The 17,600-nt window shown below is 39.8% G+C and overlaps 1 protein-coding gene and 1 long non-coding RNA gene across 2 annotated transcripts; one reads left to right on the top strand and one right to left on the bottom strand.

Moving 5' to 3' along the window:
* Positions 1-2,537: 2,537 nt before the first annotated feature.
* LOC105553453 lies at positions 2,538-5,411 on the bottom strand. Its single transcript, XR_001008148.1, has 3 exons — positions 5,167-5,411; positions 3,885-3,973; positions 2,538-2,761 (listed from the first exon to the last, which is right to left on the bottom strand). It is a non-coding gene; the product is annotated as an uncharacterized LOC105553453 (long non-coding RNA).
* Positions 5,412-5,491: 80 nt separating this feature from the next.
* Positions 5,492-15,333, top strand: GZMK (granzyme K (granzyme 3; tryptase II)). Its single transcript, XM_011999527.1, has 5 exons — positions 5,492-5,627; positions 5,902-6,049; positions 11,640-11,790; positions 12,567-12,836; positions 14,961-15,333. Exons 1-5 carry the CDS (start codon positions 5,564-5,566, stop codon positions 15,120-15,122), a joined length of 795 nt encoding a protein of 264 aa, XP_011854917.1. The 5' UTR covers positions 5,492-5,563; the 3' UTR covers positions 15,123-15,333.
* The last annotated feature ends 2,267 nt before the right edge of the window (positions 15,334-17,600 follow it).

The raw sequence follows: 17,600 nt of genomic DNA, 5'->3' as shown, positions 1-17,600 counted from the left end.
AGACACATGCACACATATGTTTGTTGCAAAAATGTAAAATGTGCTTCATTATTTATCCTGTAACAGTCATCAAGGTTATTTCTAAATATTATTTATATACCAGGTCTCTAGTGAGTTAGTTTAACTAAAATACTGTTGTATTTATATTTATATTGATTTGCTCACATTGAGCCCACTTATTGTTACTTTTATTTATAAGGACCCTTCACATATTAAAGACATTCTCTTTGGGGGGAAATGTTTTCAATGTAAGTGACAAGCATTTTGTCATTTGTCTTTGGATATTGCCTATGGTATTTTCTACCTTACAAAAGTCTTCTATGCTCTAACTTATTGATAGTTTCCTTTATGCCTTCCTCTCTTAAACATTATTTTTAATTCACCCTCTCATTTAGTGTTTATAATGATTTCATTTCCTCATAGAAAAAAGGATGGGAAGGGAAGGGTGTGTGTGTGTGTGTGTGTGTGTGTGTGTCTTGTTTGGTCACTTTTTGGAAAAAGTATTTATATCATACCTAGATTTCTACTTGAATTGATTCTCAGTGGAAAATTAGTGAATACTGAATCAGTCGATAACACTTGCTGTGTTCCAGCTTGGCCATAGCAATTACTGTGTTTCCCTCATTAATGAACGTGTTCGTTCATTTTGAAATTCCTACTACTTTGCCTGCTGTGACTTTGTTTATTTTGTAAAACCATCCTGACTAGTTTAAACAATTTAATCGCTTTCAGCATGATGAGATTATTTCTTGTAACGTATCTGTTTCCATTGTAAAATAATGATAACACATCTGCCTTTGGGGCACAGCACTGTATCACAGTACTGTATCTGAGATGTTCAAATATAAATGGAAGTGTTCCATTATAAGGCCTCCCATCCTCAATTGATCATTTTTCCTTCTTTATTCAACAGTATTTCTTTATTTCCTTCCCTTTCCTTCCCTTCCCTTCCTTTCCCTTCCCTTCCCTTCCCTTCCTTCCTCCACCTTTCCTCTGGTCTTTATCACCTGGTCCTTCTCTGGTATTTTTCCCTTAACTTGGCCTACATATTTACCCCAGTTTTCTCCCTAAAACACCGGTAGGCTCACATAGTCCTCACCTTCCTCTGTACAAGGCCAGGGTACCCACAAGCCTGGAGCTGAAAACCTTCCTTTGGCAGTCATTACTGTTGAAAGAATTTCCACATGTGCAAATCTTTCAGGACAAGTATTGCAGACAATGCAAGTGATCTGTCTTGAGTCCAGCGACATCACAGGGACCACCCCATGTGGGATTTTCCTCATCCTGCCCATAACATTTGAACTCAGTTGAAATGAACATCAAAGGCTTCTCTAAAGAAGAAAAGAAAAAGAAGAGGAGTCATAAAAGGGCAGAGTAAGGCCTGGAGACAAAGTTGAGATAGGGACAGTGTATGACCAGGCAGACAGCACCAGCAGTGCTGGGATATCCCTATTTGCCAAGTCCTCAAGGTATTTTCCTATGATTACTCCGTATATCAGGATCCTGCAGTCAACGCAATTCTCATCCATTCCAGTCATTTCATAGCTGACTTGGAGAGGAGTAAAGGAAAAGGAAGTTGCCATACTATTGTATGATTTAACTCAATAATAACAGTTTAGAAAACGTGTCTTCATATTTATGAAAGGAAGATTTAACATGCAAAATATATTCTGATTTAAAGTTGAGGTAGAGGAAGACAAAACAAATTTCCCTCAATCTCACCTTTGCCACCACCATCATTCCACCAAGGGGAGGCCTTAGAGCAGCCCTCTGAAGTTTTTACATTTAAGTTGCTTAGGAAAAGGCAGTGTTCCATGTGTCCCAACCCATGTTACAGCCCCAGCTCTGGGTTGAGGGGTACTTTGCTTTCCTTGCCAACTGCCCTTAAGCTCATTCATTTTAAGGACCTCGTGGGAGGGATGACTGTAATCTGAGGTGGGATTTACATTTTCTTGAGAACTTTGAACTTAATATCATTATACAGCACCCCAATATCCTTCCCAAGCCCAATTTTCAAAGCTGCCATAGTTTCACTATGGGTGTTAGTAGATTCATTTACCAAATTAGCCAAGCCATTACTGGACAGAAGTCAAGGACCGGAGGATGGTGGGCTACAAGGGAGGGACCCAGGGAAATTCTGCCAAATCCTGATGTAAAGTACCAAGGGCTGGGGATGGTTGGACAGCCTGGGAAACCTTGATGTTGAGAACATTTTTCAAAGGAATGTAAAAGGGAATAAATGGGAAGGGCTTGAAACAAATCTGCTTTGCACTTATGTCTACAGAGCAGTGTTTCTCAGACTACCTGTGGGAGAGACCAGCAACAAACAAATTTCGTTTGTTAATTTGTTTGTTTTCAGTTTCAGCCCATTGTGAACTGATACGTTTATACAATACAAATAAATAGAAAAAAAGTAATTAAATAAAAAACAAAGGCATACAAAATACACACCCAATTTTTATTATATTGGAAAAACTATATTTCATTAATAAAATAAATTAATACAGTGACATGTTAAGTAGTTGTTACAGTTTCTAAACTCTGGCTCTCAATTTCTGTCCCCATCTTGCTCCAAATCAGTAAGAAACAGGTTCGGAGACTGGCACAGGTCTGCGGGTCATGCTTTGATTGACATGGCTCTAGGGGGTGTAGTTTATAAATCTGACGGAGCAGGTGTCTGGGCTGTTGAAGAAAGGCAGTCCAAGGGGTAGAACCACACGAGGCCTTTGGAGCAGCGGAACAGCTGTTCTATAAGGGTATCCTGAAACACAGGAGAGGCAGAAACAACATCTCTAAGAGCAGCAAGAAAGACAGCTAAACACAGCAAAGGAGAACCACAAGGCCACGACGTGTGAAGGCCAGCCCTGCTCTGAGCACGGCCTTGCACTTGCTCGGTCCGGTACAGCTGCTGTAAAGCCATCCAAAGCAAACACGGCCCTCCCTGCAGCAGACTCAACAGAACGAAAACCAACACCCAGAAATAAATTAGATCACCGAGTTCATCATGTTACACAGCCCACTGTTCTCAAATCCAGGATCTTGAATATAATAACAAATGATACTATTAACTGGCTAATTGGTCTGAAGCCAAAACCAAATAACTCATTGCTATTAACCAACATGATTCTCAGAATTTTCCAAGTCAGCTACAAGAAAGAGTTATGAGACCCTTCCCAACTGAACTAAATCTCACCCATGTCTAATTGCACGCAGTGCATATGGCTAAACCCTTTTTCTCTTCTGCACAGCCAGCTTGCCTCTCAGAGCATCTAAGCCCCCAGGGACTTCTCAAAAGAGGCAGGCATGTAGTCAGGTTGAAAGGAACATGGAGCTGGGAGCCAGCACATAGGCGCTTAAGGGCCACCTACTAACTCGGTAATCTCAAGCAAGTCCCTGCATTTCCGTTTCTTTATCCATAAAACAAGACTAAGGACAACCACTTCCCTGGAAATACAGCTAAAAACGTTCAGTAATTTGTACAATGCTATGTGGACTTTAGTCCTTACTCCTCAGAAATAAGCAGCTGAGAGATGTTTGTAACCATTCCCATTTCCCCCACCACACACACACACACACACACACACACACACACACACGAAGCTTTGTCCTTTACAATTTATTTCTTCCTTAGAGTTCAGATGACTTCCACCTGTCACAGATTCCACCTGGGATCCTTATGATCCCAGCATCACTGGGATGTAGCAGGGAACAGATGCCATCCTGTCCGCCTTCCAATGTGGAACAATGGCACACAGTAAAGCCATCCAAGGCACATCAACAGTGACAAAGATGACTTGAAAATTCACAGGGACATTTGAGTGGGAGTAATAAGTTTGGTTTATTAAGCTTGTGGCTTTTCTTAACCTGGCTCCTCCTTATCTCACCTTCTGCTCTCTCTGGCAGGAAGTCACTGCTCTGCATTGGTTTTGTTCATTCCGTTTAATATGTAGAAGGCTTTGCTGTTGCCACATACCTGTACAAGGGAAGCAGGCTTTTTATAAAATTCTGTGTTCTGGCAGGGTACTCATTCACATGCAAGTTAACATACAGGGAGGTCAGGCAGGTGATTTGGTCTAGGTCATAAGCTGTGTTGCCTTGGGCAAATTACTTAGCCTCTTGGAACTTATTTCTTCCATTGTAATGTAAATATAATAGTTGTCCTGCTTTCCTCAAAGACATAGAAATGAAACCATAAATGATCACATAAAAAGAATTTTGGAAATAACTTAAGGCATTTTACTTATATATTATTAAGTTATAATGTATAATATATAATTATAATATTAATTATTATTATTCCTACTTTCTGTGCTAGAAAACAATGTGATAGGAATCTCTTGCAATCTGCTGAGCATAAAAGTTCTGGATTTTAATTCTCCTTTCTAAAATGAATGGAAGACAGAATGCATACATCTTAAAAGAAAGATCTGTTGATGTAATGCAAATTTTGATCAGTATTTCTAGGAAGTGGTTGGCATTCTGGTGTGTGATCTATTTGTATTCATTTTATATTTGCACTGCTGATCAGTGTCTGGTACCAACAGAATCTTGTAGAATCTTGAGTCTAATACCTTTTGTATTGAAGGCCTGGCAATGCATTGTCATCTGCTCTGGGGAGAAGTACAAAATGCAGTCCTTTATTTTTAAAAGACATTATTATTAAGTCCCTGGAAAAGCATACAGCCATTTTCAGTTAAAAGTGAGTAAAAGAGAGACTCTGAATCAAAAATAGTTGCCAATGCTCACCTTTAATAACATTATGAAATCTCGCAAAAATGTAACTAAAATTTAACCAAATTTGGGCAAACTTAGAAAAACGACATGAGTAGGGATGTTTGCTGCAAAACATTTGGCTTTCTCTGGATGATGCTCAGGCTTTAGCTAAGCCACATTGTGAGGTAACCATATCTATGTTCAAATGAAAAAGAGAGAAGAATGAAATACGATAGGCACCATTTTGTGCCAGGAAAAATAGTAAGTATTGCTTGAGAGCAATGGACATCTTTGAACTCTGTCTGAAACTTCATTACATTCTTACTGCATGGATATTTTTCATTTATAAATATTATATACATATATAGTATAAATTTTATTTATAATATAAGTACTCTGATACAGATATTACAGATGGTATCCCCAGATAGGAGTTCTTTATGGCCCACATACCTCTCCCAAAAAAGTGCTAAAAGCAATTAGCTGGGCGTGATGGTGGGCACAGGTAGTCAGTCCCATCTACTCGGGAGGCTGAGGCAGGAGAATAGCGTGAACCCGGGAGGCAGAGCCTGCAGTGAGCCGAGATCGCGCCACTGCACTCCAGCCTGGGTGACAGAGGGAGACTGCATCTCAAAACAATACAAAACAAAAAAGTGCTAAAAGCACAGACCTGAAAGTCCCCAAACTGATACATAACGTTTATACCTAGGTGTGAAAACAATCTTACCCCTAGAGCACTTGTGGTGAGAAAGTCAAAACTTGCAAGAACCAAAGGCAGTCTTCAGAATCTTCTTCCTTCATCACACAATCAAAGCATTTCATCTGGGCTTCTTAAATCTACGTCTTTAAAATGACTAAGTTTTCTTCCTTTTCTCTGTTTTTCCTAATAGCTGGGGCTTGTATGACTCCTGTGTGTAAGTATCTCCTATATCTACATGTAAACTTTAAATGAATTTCTACTGACCATATTGTTATATTATAGATGAAAATTATTTTCACAATCATTCCTATCTTTCTGAACTGTAATGTATTATACAAATTTTTCATCAGTAAAATTATTGTAGCTTTTAGGTAGGGTTACTGTTGTTCTTTAAGCTTTGAAAATAATATAGTGCCCGTCATTGGAAGAATTACATGAAACAGTCTGTTTAGATCTTTTGTGTGAAATCTTTTGGTCTACTTTTGTAGGTTTCAATATGGAAATTATTGGAGGGAAAGAAGTGTCACCTCACTCCAGGCCATTTATGGCCTCCATCCAGTATGGCGGACATCACGTTTGTGGAGGTGTTCTGATTGATCCACAGTGGGTGTTGACAGCGGCCCACTGCCAATATCCGTAAGTCCGCCACACTTTTCCAGGCATGTGTTTTTTCTGCAACGTATTATAGCTATAAGAGAAGCTTACCTCTCCTGAGTGAGAATTTGACCTACAGTTAGTTTCTGTGGTCACTGACCAACTGGTGGCGTTTACTTACCTTCTTCCACATCCATGCTTTCTGGCCTGGGTTTTCCTTTTCAGAGAGAACTGAGCTGCTTTTCCCAGGCAAGATGTTAGACAAATTCAAGTCCTCTGTATAATGCAGGGAACACAGTAACGGTAATATTTGAAGCAACAGTATTTTTGACCTTGTTAGATCCACTGCTCAAGAGGAAATCAGACAACCAGAGCTTGCTCTGTGCTCTGAGCTTCCCCATTTTACAAAGGGGTAATAATAATATCATACCTGCTTTGTGGGGTTTGAGAATAGTATCTGTTTCTGTTAAGTATTTTAGCATGCTTGGCACATTTAGTAAGCACAAAAAAATTGCAGCTATTATCATTAGTATTATACGCATGAGAAGCCTACTTTGCCACTCCTAACAGTAGCTACTCACCACTTACAACTTTCCTAGGTGGAAAAAAAAAAAAAAAAAACAAGTTATTGATGACTTCTAAAAAGAGAAAGATAATGAGAGATTTATTTTCTCGGATACTTAGAATGAAAGCTTTTCTGAAGACAGAGTAAAACCTCCCAAAGTCCATTTTGGCGTAGGATTCTCTTACTTCAGCTAATAAAGCACAAAACCCCTCTTGGGATGCTGCAACCATCACAAAAGGAAATGCCAGTAGAAAACTAATTTCATGTTTGTTGTTTTGTTTGTTTGCTTGGGGTTTTTGGTTTTGTTTTTTGTTTGTGTGTATGTTTCCTTATGTTTCTTGCCTAATAAGCTGAAATGGAGCCTTCTCCTTTTCTTTCACTTAAAGATCTCTCTTAGCTGTCATGGTTTGCTCTCCAGGCATTGTCTATATCTAAACAGAACAACTCAATTGATTTGCTTTTCCATGCTTTGGGGGTTTTGTCTGATTGCCCCATTTAAATGGAACTGTTTGATCACAAATTGAAGTTTTGAAGCCTGCAGACAGGGAGATCTTCTGCTATCTCTAAATAGCAACCCACTGATTTCCAATTTAATATGGTTACTTCATTTACATGGGGTTCTTGCCCTCATAGAAATCACACTCTCATCCCCATCACTTCTCTCTTCTCCAGGGCACTTGCCCCCGCGAGATGAGAGAGACAGAGTGGAGAACTGTCAGTAAATGTTCATTTAATGCAAAATATGCACATCTTCAAATATGCTCATGATACACATTCAAATGGTCTATAACCTCCCCAGACAGAGAGCTTGACTTTTAAATGTTCAACAAACATTGGATGGAAAGAAAGAAATACATTTAAAGATCTTTCTTTCTTTCTTTGACTAGGCCTGAAACATGGTATATGAAAAAGTGTTTCACTAGCCATAAAGTGTTATAGGAAGTTAAATAATATTACTAAGTTGAATTTTAAATTTTGTCAAGTGGATTTAAGTCATGAGAAGTGGATTCCCAAACTGGGGAAAGAGATTATTAAAAAAACACTGGAGAGAGGTCTTAGAGGTTGTTGTTTGTTTTTTTTTTTTTTTTTCTTAAAACAAACTATTGCTAAGTATCATTTTAAATGGCTGGGGTATAAAGAACTCCAAAATATGTAGAACGCATTTCCTCTACAGGACACTTGGGTGTAAAAAGTAGGCAGATCGGTGGTTGGAAAAATATTAAGCTTTATGAAATTCAAAATATTTACGAAATAGCTCAATGGTGGCTTCCCACAAATGTACTCCCCAGTATCCTGTGGGAATAGTTTGCCCCAAGCCTCTCTCTCAGCAAAATTGTGAAGAAGGTCAAACCTGGGAGTGATCCCTTCTCACCAGCCATCCACACAGCTCCTCCCTCAGTATCCTGGCCCCTTTATTAGTTGCCATGTCAAATATAAAAGGAAATTGATTAAAATGTCCTGTACAAACTTATTTTCAGCATTTTAACTTACCAGAAGCAAAACTCTCACCAGCTGTTATACCCTGTTCTCCTGATTCTCTCCCAGACCCCCTCACAGAGCACTTCCCCCTGCCCCAACCTGCCTAGCAAGGTGTTAGATGGAACCTTCCACAGCCCCTTCCACACGGCCTCACTCCATCTCAAATGCTCAAGGCTCCTGGGACAAAATGGTTCAATGTTCAGGCTCTAGATTCAAGCCAAATGCGCTTTAATCCTGCCTGGATTTGCCTCCTGGAGGCAAAGGTCCTCAAGTTTATTCGCTTACCTGAACCTCAATTTCTTCATCTCTAAAATGGAGATTATCATAATACCTATCTCACCACGCTGTTGTTAGGTTTAAATGAGGGAAGTTTTTTGTAAAATGCTTAACACAGAACACAAAGAACTTAATAGATGTTATCGAGTACTGTTATACAATTATCTGTGCCTTTCATGGTAATAACCAAGGAACTAATCTGATGTTGACGAGATAAGACTGGGAAGACCTCCCTGTCTGACAGCCAAGTTCTTCTCCCTCTCTCTTAGACAAGAGAAATCTCCAAGACATAGGGACCCTGCCTTTGCTGCCAGACCTCAAGGGGTGGGTCTAAACAGAAACACTGCTAAGCGTCCAGGCAGGCTGGCAGAGAAAAGAAGAGGCTTCAAGGGGGTTGGCACAGGGTTCAAAGAGGGATTGAGGAAAGAGCACTGGACTGGGAGTCACCAAAAGCCAAATTTGGATCCTGATTGCCCTATTTATGAGGTGTGTCACCTTGGACCAGTCAGAGAACAATATTTTACTGGTAATGAATACACAGCCCATCAGCTTTACCAGCCCTGAGAAAGGTTGTTGTTAGGCTCAGTTGAGACAATGTTTACAGATATCTTCAGCAGACCTACTATAAGCCCCACGGTAGTTCTGCTCCGTATATGATTCTCTTCCAGAAAGTTCCGGGTGGGACTCAGGAAACCGCATTTTAAGCCAATACCTCCAGGTGATTCTGAAGCAAGCTGAAGACTGCACTTGGGGAAACACTGTGTTGTGCAACTCAAAAACACTGGTATTATCACTTCTCCTTTGTGTGAATTCAGACTTCAGTTTAGCTAAGGAGGTGGGATCCTAGAACTCAAGTAATTCCAGGTATCCCGTGGGCAGAAAACTTGACCTCAGTGGCACAGATTACAGTTGAAGGATATCTAGAAATTGAAAGTTCAGAAGGAATAATGGTCTGCTTGGGTTGTTCTTGGTCTTAACACATCCCAGTGGAGACAAAAATAACCAAAACATTTCAAAGGCAATAACTCGCTGAGGAAATTAGTAAAAGATGAAAAAAAAACAGACATTTTTTCAGCACCCCTCCCTTAGTGAAAATCCACCTTCCATACCTCTCATTTGTACTTCACAGCCTTCTTTGTGTGAGTCATTTAGGCACGTGCCCACCTTTCTGTTAGAGCATTCATCCTGAAGATTTTTGTCACCCTTCTTCTACAAAGTTTTGGGTTTAGTGGGTATGTTGAATTTGAATTCAAATTCAAATCAATCCTAGGAAATCCAGTCCACATCCTATGAGAAATTTCCACCCCATCCTGATTTTGCAATAGGCAAACTTTTCAACAAATAGAGCTGGAATTCCCAAAATAAATAAAAATAACCTCTTTTGGTACAAACCAAAAAGTGGTCATTCCAGGCGGTCACAGCTCTGCCATAAGCAAACCCACTCCACCACAGGCATTTACTCATTTTCCAAATCTGAAACAATCATGTCTTCCTTTTTCTGTATGTTTCTGTGCTCTTTGTAACTTTTATGAATCTTTATTAACCTGTATGCATGAGTATGTGTGTTTTTACTGCAATCTACTTTGGTAGCTTTTTCAAGTACAAAAGAAATAGTTACACATAAACAAATACAATTAAAAGATCTGAGGTGGGCTTCATAAAGACAGACACTGTAATGGAATATATCTGTAGTATACAAATGGCTCTACGGTACTGTCAAAATCTCTAAAAATTATTTCTACTTTATCACTGCTGTAAATGTAATTTTATCCAACAAAGAGTAAATCTGGTCAATTGTGGCACTGTTGTAACACTGGTACTAGAACTGTGTATGACCAGAGATGTAAAAAACAAACCTGCCGAGCACAGAGACTCACACTTGTAATCCCAGCACTTTGGGAGGCTGAGGCCAGTAGATCACCTGAGGTCAGGAGATCGAGACCATCCTGGCCAACATGGCGAAACCCTGTCTTTACTAAAACTACAAAAATTAGCCAGGCGTGGTGGCACACACCTGTAGTCCCAGCCTCTTGAGAGGCTGAGGCAGGAGAATCGCTTGATCTGGGAGGCAGAGATTGCTGTGAGCCGATATCATGCCACTGAACTCCAGCCTGGGTAACAGAACAAGACTCCGTCTCAAAAAAAAAGGTCAAAAAAAAGCCAAAAAACAAATCTATTTCTTCACCTGACTCACCAGTTCGTACCCTATAAATCTCCCTGATGGAATGACTATTAACTTTAAAGTATCTTCATTTCAAATTAGCACTATTTTCTTCCCTTGAGGAAAGTTTTCCTTTCTTGTCCAAATCTTTGTTCTAATTGAGGGGACAGGACAAATTGACATATCTGACTGCCATGTAATGGGCCTTACTTCCCCACATTGACCTGAGATGAGGTCTAGGCATGTGGGTGAGCAAGTGTAGGGTGGGGGTCTTCGTGGTGTTTGCTTGTCTGTTTGTTTGTTTGTTTGTTTTTAAGAGATGGGGCCTTGTTCTGTCATCTAGGCTGTGACACTTCAGCCTCCAGCTCCTGGGCTCAGGCAATCCCTCCTGCTTCAGCGTCTCAAACAGCTGGGACTATAGGCATGCACCACCGTGCCCAATATGCACCACTGTGCCCCTTAATATTTTTTTAGAGATTGGGGTCTCACTATGTTGCCCAGGCTGCTCTCAAACTCCTGGCCTCAAATGATCCTCCCACCTCAGTCTCCCCAGTGGCTGGGATTACAGGCGTGAGTCACTGCACCTGGCTACCTTAATTATTAAAACACCTAATGTTGGGAAGATAAAAACGTTCTGGGGTTCTGGAGATGATAGTGGTGGATGAATAACAATATACATGTCCTTCATACCACCAAACTGTACATTTAAGAATGGTTAAAAAGGTAAATTTTGTTATGTATATTTTACCACAATAAAAAAATTTTAATGGTAGTTGGTGTAAATCTCAAACTACAAACTCATGAAATATAATTTCCTTTATTTTTACATAAATGAACACAATTTTGTTTTAAACTTGATCTAAGTCAATTAGGATTTCACTCCTTTTCCTTCCCCAGTTGGATACAAGTTCTGATATTCTTTTGCAATTCCAGGGAATTGGTTTGGGATGGGATTAAGGGCAAGTCATTTGGCCCTTAATATCAATTCATGCTGGGGTCCTCTAAGACCTTTGTCACTCCACCTAATCTTAAGCAGTTTACCTTGGAGATAGCCTTTGTTTCTCTATGTATATAACCCTCTCCACCATCACTACTCCCCACTGGGGGATTTGGGAATCATTCTGTGCTTTCATTCCCTTTGCTTTTTTTAGGTTTACCAAAGGCCAGTCTCCCACTGTGGTTTTAGGAGCACACTCTCTCTCAAAGAATGAGGCCTCCAAACAAACATTGGAGATTAAAAAATTTATACCATTCCCAAGATTTACATCAGATCCTCAATCAAATGATATTATGCTGGTTAAGGTAGGTAGCAGCATTGCCTTCCTTCTATTTTGTCAACATTTTTATACAGGATGGCTCAATTAGTTAATCACCTGCACAAAAGCATTTTGTTAGCACCCTCCCCATGTTTGAGGTGATTATGATATATTTTATAAGGGCCCATGTTATTCCATATACTGCCTTGAAAGAAACAAGAATTTATCACAAATGTATCAGGGCTGCGTTTATACAAGGAAAAGCAACTCTGATACTCACATATGTAGGAGGGGAACATCTTACAAAGCCCAAGGATCCACACTGAAAGCTTTTCTCCCAAATGCTTTTCTCATTAGCAAGTAAAAAATACAACAGTTGTTTATACAACAGAGCCAACCAAGTGACTTCAGGGGCTCAGCAGCGAGTTACAACTTAGTCTAGACCACACTTAGTCTAGTCCAAACTTGGTCTAGACCATACTGAAGGGTCCTATCCAGCAGGAAGCAGCCCAGCCCTCAAAGTCATGACCTATGGATGTTATTCCACACAAAACCGTCCAATGCAGGGCAAAGGCCAGTTTGCTCGAGACTGGACAAAATTCCTGCTGTCTATAAGCTCCCTCCCCAAGCCTCAGTGAGCTCCTCGGGGAGTAGAGAGCATGGTCAGAAAAGCAACAACCACAAATGCAGCTGCAGGCCACCACCAAAGTAGATTCCAGAACAGGGACGCCTGCCTAAGACGGAGACCACACATACAACGCACAGGCTAGCATCAGAATACTACTGGGAAAGAAATAATTCAATCTTTTATCAATCTGTCAGCTTCAAACAGCCGCAAAACTCAATAAACATGTCAAGCTGCTCCACGTAAGATCCAAAAACTATCTTAGATCTGGAACCAAATGCGAGGTTACTGGCTGGGGAGCCACCGACCCAGATTTCTTAAGACCTTCTGATACCCTGCGAGAAGTCACTGTTACTGTCCTAAGTCGAAAACTTTGCAACAGCCAAAGTTACTACAATCACGACCCTTTTATCACCAAAGACATGGTCTGTGCAGGAGATGCCAAAGGCCAGAAGGATTCCTGTAAGGTAAGAATCTCTCTTTTAAACAGGCATCTCGGAGCGCTGTACAGTAGCCAAGCTTCCATTGCTCACTGACACTGAGGAGGAGGGAGGGGCATAGAGAATACAAAACCACAATTCTAAATACTTTCTCTCCATTCCTGCACAGCATTCTCTATTCTTTTTCATCTACCAATGTGAATGGATTGTAAAAACTTCCCCAATGCTTCATAAGCACCCACTAAATGTTTGTTAATCAGGATAATAGACTATATCTGACAACTTTTACAGGCTTCCTATGAGAGGTGTTATCCTCCTTAGAAAGTCTACCAACCCTGAAGTCACTAGTGGTGATTACAAGATAACTTATTTAAAGAACCACCTTGCGGATTAATCAATAAGGAGGTCTTATAAGACTCAAATGCAAAAAGCTCAAATATACAGTATGTGTTTCATAAGTAATGCTGACTGTCTTCATCTGTTTGGGCTGCCACCACAAAATACCATGAACTCGGTGGCTTATAAATAACAGAACTTTATTGTGTTCAAGATCAAGATCAAGGCACTAGCACATTTGGTGTCTGGGGAGGGCCTACTTTCTGGTTCATAAACGGCTTCTTTTCATTCTAATCTCACATGGTAGATGGGGTGAGGCGTCTCTCTTAGGCCTCTTTAATAAGGGAACTAATCTCATTTATGAAGCCTTCACCTCCATGACCTAATCACCTCCCAAAGGCCCCACCTCCTAATACCCTCACCTTGGGAGTGAGGATTGCAACATATGAATTCGGAGGAATCAAACACTCAGACCATACTGCTGACTAACAAAAAGAAACAAAAGGCCGGGCACAGTGGCTCACACCTGTAATCCCAGCACTTTGGGAGGCCAAGGTGGGTGGATCTCTTGAACTCAGGAGTTTGAGACCAGCCTGGGCAACATGGTGAAAACCTGTCTCTACAAAAAATACAAAAATTAGCCTGGCATGGTGGCATACGCCTGTAGTCCCACCTACTCAGGAGGCTGCGGTGGGAGGATCACCTGAGCCCAGGAGGTTGAGGCTGAAGTGAGCCGAGATCTTGCCACTGCATTCCAGCCTGTGTGACAAAATGAGATCCTGTCTTAAAAGAAAAAAAGGAACAAGAGTCATTATATTTTTCAAAATCTTTTGTTTACTGAGATGGTAAAGAAAAAAATAGGTGTTCATGTTTATATGAACTATACTAATATATAGTACAAATGAATTACTAATTTTTTAAAAAATTAGAATACAGTATTCATTTCATACTATATTAAGTATTATTGGGGAAGAGGATATGATGACTTCAAATGTCTTTTGCATCTGCAGTACCCAAGACCATCACCCTCCTAAACATCTGTTATCATGGTTGACCAAAGTACAAGGCACTGCAGTTTGCAATGTGAACATTAGCAAAGAGAAAGGCTGGTCTTCAAAGAAGCCAGCTCTTCATTAAAAGACCATGCCATCCCCTCTATAGCTCTTTCCCTTCACTTGATAGAATTTAGTTACATGTTTTGCTGTTAGAGTGAGTCTTCAAAAATCATTTCATTCACTAAGTATTTACTAAGTGTGGTACATATACATAGCACTATGTCCAACCATATGAGGATGCAAAAAAATAAATAAGTAACAGAGAACATATAATTCCTGCCATCAAGACATTTACTACAATACATTGCTCTTTTCTTCTACTCTCAATAGCAATTTGATTTTAGGTCTATGAGCATCAAAATGAAATATACAACTTTAAAAGATTATTTTATTTCAGTGGATTATTTAAAACCTTATCCATTCTTTAATAAATAGTCAATAGTCATTGATTCCCAGAGGAAAGTAGACATAGATAGGGACAAAACAGAGACAAGGACATGGACACCGAGACAGAGGCAGAGGCATAGTCATAGTCATAGTTAGAGACATAAACAGAGAAGCAAGTAGGCAGAAACATAGTCCTAGACAGAGACAGGCATATAGAGAACCTATAACAAGTAAAAGGCAGTGTCAGACACTCTCCAGGACATAAAGAAAGCAACGACCCAGATAATACTCCTTTGAACAATCAACAGTTGGTGCTTAAAAACAAAATTCCAACAGCTTCTCACCACATATTTTCCCTTTTTCTTCTTTCCAGGGTGATTCAGGGGGCCCCTTGATTTGTAAAGGTGTCTTCCATGCCATAGTCTCTGGAGGTCATGAATGTGGTGTTGCCAAAAAGCCTGGAATCTACACCCTGCTAAACAAGAAATACCAGACTTGGATCAAAAGCAACCTTGCCCCACCTCATACAAATTAAGTTACAAATGATTTTCTTGGATGCACTTGCTTCTTTTTTCCTAATATGCTCACAGGTTAGAGTTGGATGTAAGTAAAGCAGAACACAAGATGGGGTCCATTTTTGTACTTGTAAGTCATTTTATTAAGGAATCAAGTTCTTTTTCTCTTGTGTCACTGATGTATTTCTACCATGCTGGTTTTATTCTAAATAAAATTTAGAAGACTCTCTGTTTGTCTTTTATCACATGAAGTAATATCTACCCCCATTCCACCCACACTCCCCAAAGGGCAATAAGGTCACTGAACAAAACAGTAATGGTACCACCTTCAACCAGGTGTGACTTCTGCTGGATCATCCTGAGTTGTTGGGTTGTTTTCATTGTTGTGATAACATTAAACATGAGATAGGCCCTTTCAACAAATGTTTAAGGGTGCGATACATTATTGTTAACTATAGGCATGATCTTGCAGTGCAGATCTCTAGAACTGCTTCATCTCCTATAAATTAAACTTCATGCCAGTTGAATAGCAGCTCCCTATTTCCCCACCACTCCCATCCTCTGGCAACCCGATTCTACTCTAAGCTTCTATGAGTTTGTATTTTTTAAATATAAATCATAAATATAAATATCCCAATTCAAGCAAGCAGCTTATACAAATGTTTGGACAGTATTTTTTATTTATATATGTCATATTTTGTTCTAGAAAGGACTTAAAGCAATGTACAAAAACACCTGCAACAAAACAAAATGCAGAATTAAAAACAAATTGATGAAAGTATTGGGACAATGGGGAAATGAGAGTAAGAAAGAGAAGATGAAGGCTAAGTAGTCACATGGTACTGATAGTGCCACAAGTTTCTTTCTATACATTTGCTAGAAGGATTCACATTTGAGTCCTGTATGCTTTGGCCAATGCAAGAAAGAGCAACGCAATCAATTATATGAATTACAGTGTCCAGGAAATAAAAATAAATTGTTTACCCAGAAGTAGGACCGCTGGTACTGGAACTAAAACTAGAGAGAACTTTTTTCCACAGTCCTTCTTTTCCAAAAAAAGGACACTGTGACGGCCTGGCATGGTGGCTAACACCTGTAATCCTAGCATTTTGGGAGGCCAAGGCGGGCATTATCATGAGGTGAGGAGATCCAGACAATCCTGGCTAACACAGTGAAACCCTGTCTCTACTAAAAAATACAAAAATTAGCCGGGTGTAGTGGCGGGCGCCTGTAGTTCCAGCTACTCGGGAGGCTGAGGCAAGAGAATGGCGTGAACCTGGGAGGCGGAGCTTGCAGTGAGCTGAAATTGTGCCACTGCACTCCAGCCTGGACAACAGAGCAAGATTCCGTCTCAAAAAAAAAAGGAAGAAGAAGAAGAAAGAAGAAAGAAGAAAGAAGACAGAAGAAGAAGGAGAAGGAGAAGGAGAAGGAGAAGGAGAAGGAGAAGGAGAAGGGGAAGGGGAAGGGGAAGGAGAAGGAGAAGGAGAAGAAGAAGAAGAAGAAGAAGAAGAAGAAGGAGGAGGACACTGTGCTATGTTTCCCATATCCCCACCAATTGCATCAGAACCACCTAAGATTATCTGTAATACAGGTTCCCTTGACCTCTTGCCTAGAAATTCAGATTGAATAGGCTTGGGGTGAGTCTGAAAATCTGCGTTTTTTTCAAAGCAACTCAGTTGATGCTGATAAATGGGCAAATCTGAAAGCCACTGATAATGAACTTCCTTAGTAACTTCTTATAATAAAGACAAAAATTGATGTCAAGGGATTGTTACAAATCTTTCAGTGTGAACTGATGGCTTCAGACCAAAAGGCAATTCAAGTAAGATCACTGGAGTATCTCAGCTGTCTTGCGCTGTGGTCATCCAGTGATTAGAGAAGTAGCAATTTCTAATTTGGGTGGAGGAGCACGGTGGGAGATTGGTGGGGGATGGCTTCAACAGTCAGAAGCCAAAAGATTAATCTCAGCCTCTATATTTAATTTGAGTTTGGGGGGATAAATAGTTCTCGTTTCCAGGCAACATCATCAAGTTCTCTTACATGCATATAGAAATAGATGCTTTTGGTAGTTTGTTTATTTGCTTATCTTTTGTCATGGTTCTTAGAAACCATTAACCAGCACTACCCTGCACTATGAATACTTACAGAAATGGAAGCACTGGGTTAAAAAGGCAACCTAACTAAAATTATTGAGAATAAATTTTTTAAATTATTGAGAAAATAGTAAAAGAAGGTTATTTAAATATCTCATCTTGTATCATTTTGATTTATTAAAAAATACTGATTATGAAATCCCAAACTATATTTTACAACAAAAGAAAAGGAAAAAATTGTAGATTCTCTGGACTCACCATTAAAAAATAATCCTGTGCCTATTTTCTCTAAATTTCAAATCCATGAAACATATCATTATAAATCTTTTTAACCAAAAGGACTATTGCCATTACCCATAATTCCAGCTGATGAGTTATCCTGAAAAGCTGTCACTAAAACTTGAG

Source organism: Mandrillus leucophaeus, unplaced genomic scaffold (assembly GCF_000951045.1).
Source record: "Mandrillus leucophaeus isolate KB7577 unplaced genomic scaffold, Mleu.le_1.0 Scaffold597, whole genome shotgun sequence".
In the NCBI taxonomy this organism is placed as follows: Eukaryota; Metazoa; Chordata; class Mammalia; order Primates; family Cercopithecidae; genus Mandrillus; species Mandrillus leucophaeus.
The sequence above is the reverse complement of the archived record's forward strand: the minus strand, read 5'-3'. Positions and strand labels throughout refer to the sequence as shown.

Coding starts and splice junctions, on each gene's coding strand:
- GZMK (XM_011999527.1), top strand. CDS start 5,564: ATGACTAAGTTTTCTTCCTTTTCTCTGTTTTTCCTAATAGCTGGGGCT. Junction 6,050..11,639: donor GCGGCCCACTGCCAATATCC/GTAAGTCCGCCA, acceptor TGCTTTTTTTAG/GTTTACCAAAGGCCAGTCTC. Junction 11,791..12,566: donor ATGATATTATGCTGGTTAAG/GTAGGTAGCAGC, acceptor TCAATCTGTCAG/CTTCAAACAGCCGCAAAACT.